The sequence below is a fragment of the Paramormyrops kingsleyae genome, chromosome 6 (assembly GCF_048594095.1).
Source record: "Paramormyrops kingsleyae isolate MSU_618 chromosome 6, PKINGS_0.4, whole genome shotgun sequence".
Lineage (NCBI taxonomy): Eukaryota > Metazoa > Chordata > Actinopteri > Osteoglossiformes > Mormyridae > Paramormyrops > Paramormyrops kingsleyae.
The window spans coordinates 3517022-3523487 of record NC_132802.1 but is presented as its reverse complement, the minus strand read 5'-3'; the positions used below and the strand labels follow the sequence as shown (position 1 = coordinate 3523487).

At 37.2% G+C, this 6466-nt stretch overlaps 1 protein-coding gene across 2 annotated transcripts in view; it reads right to left on the bottom strand.

Moving 5' to 3' along the window:
- Positions 1–632: 632 nt before the first annotated feature.
- The window catches only part of LOC111834383 (neurofascin-like), a 31594-nt gene continuing 25760 nt past the window's right edge, over positions 633–6466 (bottom strand). For both annotated transcript variants that reach the window (XM_023793613.2, XM_023793620.2), the window contains 5 exons: positions 5924–6055; positions 5654–5723; positions 4555–4566; positions 4173–4208; positions 633–3373 (listed from right to left, as the gene is read on the bottom strand). In XM_023793613.2, the coding sequence (XP_023649381.2) occupies positions 3145–3373; positions 4173–4208; positions 4555–4566; positions 5654–5723; positions 5924–6055 (479 nt within the window). In that variant the 3' untranslated portion in view covers positions 633–3144. The remainder of the gene's footprint in view (positions 3374–4172; positions 4209–4554; positions 4567–5653; positions 5724–5923; positions 6056–6466) is intronic.

The window sequence follows — 6466 nt, the reverse complement described above, 5'->3', positions numbered from 1 at the left end:
GAAATTCGTAAAAGACAGCGCTGCAGTAAACAGTAGTATTTTCAGAGCAGCCTTTCATTTTATATTGTTGGGAGTATGCTGAGCTATTTTATCTAATGAACATTTACAAGATCTATGATTTTCATATGTAATTGTTGTGTAAAAATATGACATTTAGATTTGCACTCAGTGCTAATCACCATTTTATCATATTAGCAGAGGTGTCTGTCACCTTCACTTTTTTGTTCTCTTCAGGTTTGCTGGAAAATCTATTGTTTTGTCCGTTGTGACAATATGATTCATGAAGTAGGACCTAGCAGTGTTACCTTCAATCAAACCCTTTGCTACAGATTCCTGCTGCTTTATCCCACCCAATACTCTTCCCTATGCAGTCCACGCTCTGCATTTAGATCCCACTTCTCAGCTCTCAGAAAATCATCCACAGGAACCCCACTGCTTTAGGATGTGTCTCCCAGGGGACTGTCAGTCAAGGAACTGCAGCTTTTACAAGCTTGTTTATGCGTTATGAAATAATGCTTTCCAAACAGCAGCCCTTTAACTTGCTGTGCTTGATCGTTTATACTGTGAGCCTTTTGCTTTTAACAGTGTTACCACAGATGACATTTTATTGCACTTTACTAATAAAGCTAATAAACTCATAAATATGTTTAATATTTTGTTGAAGCAATACACATTCCAAAATGACATTTATTTCAATTCAGACAGTTTTATCCATACACAGGCTTAATCCAGTGAAAACTATGTCAGGGCATGGTGCAAAAGATGCTTTTCACTGCAACTTTTGAAGCTATATATCTGAAAATGATAACAGGCAGACGTGCACTTTGATATGGTGCAGTTCTGATACACCTGAGCACGGCTAGTAGAATTCTAACACAATAAACTTACAGGAACAATATTACTTAATATTTTACTGTCAAATGAAAGCTGGAGGAGGATAAGGGGAGATAAGAACGAGGATGAGTGGAAAATAGAGATAAAAGAAAATGGAAAGGTTGAGGAATAGAAACATATGGGGCAAGAAGAATACATTTGACATCACTTTGCGTTGCAAGTTCAGTATACTGTCATAATTTATAGGTATATTGTAAGTTTAGAAAATGTTCACAGAAGTATGGTAAAGTGATAAATGTAAAAAAGTGACTGGAATATAAATAACAAAATGTACATTTTAACTTGTAGTGTACATTTTTAAACATAAATTTGTTGTCTTATTTCATACTGGCATTGACACTTACAATTTCAACACATACTATTAGGCACCATACTTTTCTGTACAATAAAACAGACAATGTAATGATATATATATATATGTCCATATATCATTGTATTGTAGCATCATAAATTAAAAACAATTTCAGACATAAACTTGTTAAGATGTTAAACACACACAATTTGATTTCAAACGTCCACATCTGACACACTTCTTAATATTCTGTTATATTAATTCTAATTATACTCAAAACTATTTGTGACATTTAAGAACAGACTACGAACATGTTATATAAGCCAACAGAAAAGACAAACATCATGGATCAATATTTCTAAGTATTACCAAAGAAAAGTTTTTCTGTGAATAAAGATGATTTGTGATCAGAGTAAGGAAAATAGGACCAAATATGCAAATGAATTTAAGATTATTGGAAATGTTAACCAAATCTCTTCCACTAACAGGCCCTTAAATACATAACAGGAAATACAATCTTCTCTTTTTTGCATGATCATGGACCGATAAATACATTTATCACGATCCCCCATGTAAACTGGAATTAGTGTTGGCATTAATCAACATCAAATGAACTATATATGTAATTCCTAGTACCTATGGATTCTGGGTCCCTGGTCACTGATGACTAAAGAGAGAAACACAAAGGAGGGTCTTTGAATAGAGCACAGTCATTACAGATATGCAGAGTTTTCAAAAGCCCATCAGACTTTGTTGATATGCTAGAATAAACTTAGAAGAATAAACTCAGATCTTAGGACTGAGTGTGCACACACCAACATGCACTCCTCTTATTCATATCTTCTTACTTTATCGACACCTTTAATAGAAATAAATGACACTTTCACCCATAGGTACAGCTAATTCTTTCCTTTACAGAATTCAATTATTTTGCTCACATGTACGACAACAGGGCTTGTGAGACAAGCAAACATTAAAATACAAAAATGAGGCATAATTATGAATAAGCTTGCTGGGTTTTATGCCAGAATCCAGAAATATTAAGACTTTTAGACAGCACCTATGCAGCTGCTCTTCCGTTTACTGCTGTTGAGCCTGAATGACCTATTTTGGATACATTGTACCTATCTATCATCTGTCTAATCTAAACTGAAACATACGTACATACACGAATAACAGTATAAAAACAGATCTGAGATAATAAAAAAGAAGTGAAAATTAACTTTTAAAATAAAATGATATTTTTTCACAGTTACACTACTTTGAATCACGTTTTATGAAATGTGTAAATTGAGTGTCTAAGAACTGTCTAAAAGATTATTCCATGCAGGTGACATATTAGGGAAATGTGGAATATCCTGCTATTTTATGATGATACTGTGACTGTGTTACATTACATGTTAAAACAATAAACAGTTATCAGATTAGTAACTTTACATTTTGACAAATCATGAAACATTGGAATGTTTACGTGGTGGTTGGTATATTTCAGCTAATGCTGGGATTCCCTTTTGTAGGGAAGGACATGCCTTGCAGATGAAGAAAAGGAACCCGAAATGCACAGCACTGCTCCGATGTTGAAAGACTGACATGAAAAACAGGTCTGGGTCTGATGAATCGAGTTTAAGAGTCATCTGCAGACTTTGACGAAACAGCAGGAGATGGACACACTGACCTCATAGAGGTTGGACTCTTTAGTTTTCTTGGGGTTGGGTATAGAGTTAGTGACGGTGTAAGGAGGGTAGAGCGTGGGATTACCATGGGCTGTCAGTCACTGACAATGACTAATACACGTCATGCTATTTATTTAGTAGGTGATCTTTGTTATGCAGTTGCTGATTGACAGGTCATGGTAAACCCCATGTACCATGAGTTCCAATGACTCATGTCTCCTATCACAATGTATAAGTATGTGCTGGTGTATATGCCATTCAGCCAGGTGGTGGTCTACCCCATGACTACGCCAGCGAGTAGATGGCGTTCATGGGGGAGGTGGCCTCTGAGCTCAGGTTGCCCTCGTTATCGTCTCGGTCCTTCTTCCCAGCGTACTGGCCGATGAAGGAGCCATCCTCATTGAACTGGCCATCGCCACCGTCATAGTCCACCAGGCTGTCGTCGCTGTCCTGCATCTTCACCATGCCGTCCAGGGATATCTGGCTGCTCCGCAGGGGTTTGTTGTCCTCCTCACTGATGGGTCGGGGTGACAGAAGGGGCAAAGAGATTCATGAGTTTTCGTTCAGAAAGGTTTGGGAGGACTTACCTTGTCCGACATGCAGAGTGAATATTTTCAATATGATTTTTTTTTTACTCCTTTTTTAATACTACATGCTGGTTATGAAGCAACAACAGCCCCATTTTGAATTAGAAAAAGATTACAATATTGACAACAGCAGGTTTTTAGTTTCAAGACGGAAGCAGTATAAATATTTACTGTGGTTAGTAAGCAGGACAACCATTTCCTATTTATCTAACAACCTGCTCTCATGATAAAAACAGATGGCCTATTTCACAGTAGTCAGAGTTTTCATGTTCTGTGCAAGCATAACATCATAATGAATGATAGATCATTTACAGGTTTTAAAGACATTTTATAATGTCACGTGTTGCATAACCAGCTGGGACCACTGCCAGGCCAGAATGATGATCCAGAACATAAGCTTTAGTTTCGTCTTGAATCAGGTTGATTTTAATCATGAGTCAGGTTGTATTGAGTTACCATGTAATCTGAGAACACAGCAGACATTTTCTGTCATGTAAATGTCTGTTGAAAATACTTAAAAATCCCAGTCTCCCTTAATAAAACCAGCACTGGAATCCAAAAGTGTTATTTGACCAGATGGTGGACACACATAAAGATGGGTCGAGATTCACTTGGAAACTCCAAACACAATTGAATGTTTCGTTGTTGTTGTTTTTTTAATTGATTATCTCTGTGATGAGAATGACTCACATTGTGACTTTATTAATTGCAGGGGGCCATACGTACCGTTTGGGATAAGGAAGAGTGGAGACACGGTTTATCCTAAAGGATGCATTAAAATAACAACAGCCTTTATTGCGTGAAATTTCTAGACCTTCAATGAAACATACTTTGAAAGTGTCCTTTTCAAATCCCCCAATCCTGGAACTTCTAGAATGAAAACATTATTTTTGGCTTGTGTTTTTGTTTGCACAAAACAGGAAGTCAGAATGAAAAAGTGTGTTGTTTCCCCGAACTCCAGGAGTGTTACTTAATGGCCTTTCAGTGATTAATGGATTAATTATTAATTGATTAATTCTGGCAGCATAAATTCAGATTAATTAACGTTCATCTTGGTGTTAATGACATTTAGCTGAATTATGATGTTGACATTTCACTACTTTCATACCTTTCAAAAGACCTTCATCAGTCCGATGGAGAATGAAGCAAAGACAAAAAAACAGAAAAGAGCAGAAAAGGAGAGAGATGGACAAAGAAAGAGCTAAGAAAATGGTAGAGAAACAGGGACCATGACTTTACTGATGGATGTTGTTATGGTCTAATATAGCCTCTGTCAGCCCAGAAAATGCCTTTTTCTAAGACATTAATTTTTACAAGATGCAAAATTTGTTAATGATCCTGCTCATTTCATTTTGCATTTCATTCACCTGACACCTGAAACTAGTCATATTCTTCACCCAGTGATCATAAATACTTCATTGTGTAAAACAAGCTGTTTGACGTTCTCTAAATAAAATAGCATCTCAGATAAGTTTGGGACAATGGCAATAGGGGGCGCTGTAAAAAAAAAGCAGGTGACTGGAGAATGTGAGGGGACTGAAGCAAGCTAGAAAAGTAGGTATCATCGCTGCTCTACACCAGTAGGGGTGCAGGTTCAAAATCCCTCTCTCGTATATTTGTTGGGTTGCACATGTTCTGTGTTTTTCTTTAAGCAGGTGTAAAATCTTCCTAGTGTAAAAGTGTGCGTGTGTGTGTGTGTGTGTGTGTGTGTGTGTGTGTGTGCGCTTGTGTCTATGTGATGGTTTCCAGCATTTCACATGTTCACTGGGTAGCTTCCAGATCAACAAAACATTAGTTTGGTAACTGTTTATTAAAATGATGGATGGATGGTGGGTATATGGATAAATATGAATATTTATCAAAATAGTGCAAATTATTTGTCTAACAAATAATTACTATCTCAGTTACTGAGATAAGGCTTGGATGTAGGATGATTATTACAGCTGAAAGAGAGTTTAGGGACACTGGTAAACTAGTTAAGAAGCCTGAAGATCAGTACAGACCTGTACTTTACTAGGGGCTTGCAAGATGACATTGCAGTACCTTAAGAGTGTTTCCTGTGTACTGGATATGTCAAAAAATGCATTTTAAAATTTCTTTATGTTTGGAGTAGCGTTCATTGACCTGTCCTGGAAACAGTCTATTTTGAGGGACAACCAGATAGAGTTATCGAGAGTCCACCAACTTCTTCAGGAGAGGTAACCAACCTGTAATCAAAAGAACCATCCTGATCCTTTGGTTCCAGCGAATCCAACGGGAGGTCTTTCTTATCCCGAACTGAGGAGACACAAAGGAAGAGAATTACGCACTCAGCAAACTTATTAGGTCCATTACATCTGTTTACATTACACATTCAAAAAAGTCGATGAGTTCGTTCTACCCTAATGGCGGAAACGGAAGTGTAAATTTTAACGTTGTGACAATGAGTCAAGCAGGGATCATGCATTTTACGGAGATTCGGCTGAAGATAGGGTTACCGGGGTACTTTCCTCCTCGGCTCTTTTTGATGAAGCAGACGATGAGCAGGATGACCACCAGCAGAGCAATGGCGCACATCAGTCCAATGAACCAGCCCTGGGTGGCAATGTCCACCTGTTCCCTGGTGAACGCTTCCATCACACACAGTAACAGAGAGAAACAAACAGACAGAACATACAAATATGTCTATATTGCCACTTCCATTTTTCTGTTTCATGTAAGCAAAATAAAAAGATTAAAACAACACAACTATCTATTCATCTCATTGCAATGTATTACATCTTGAAGTTAGAGTTCTATTAGATTTAAGTTTATTTGTATAATCTCCATTTATTATATACACTATCATACAAAAGTTTGGAATCAATGCCTGTGCTCCAGTGACACATTGTGTTGGCTGTTCCTAACCTAACTATTCCTAAGTTATCATGTCAATAGGTTAATTCATCATTGTAATTATGTTAGCACAGCTGAAAATCATTGTGCTGTTTAAAGAAGCAATAAAACTGGCCTTTGTTGTTACTAGAGGATCTGGAGCTTCA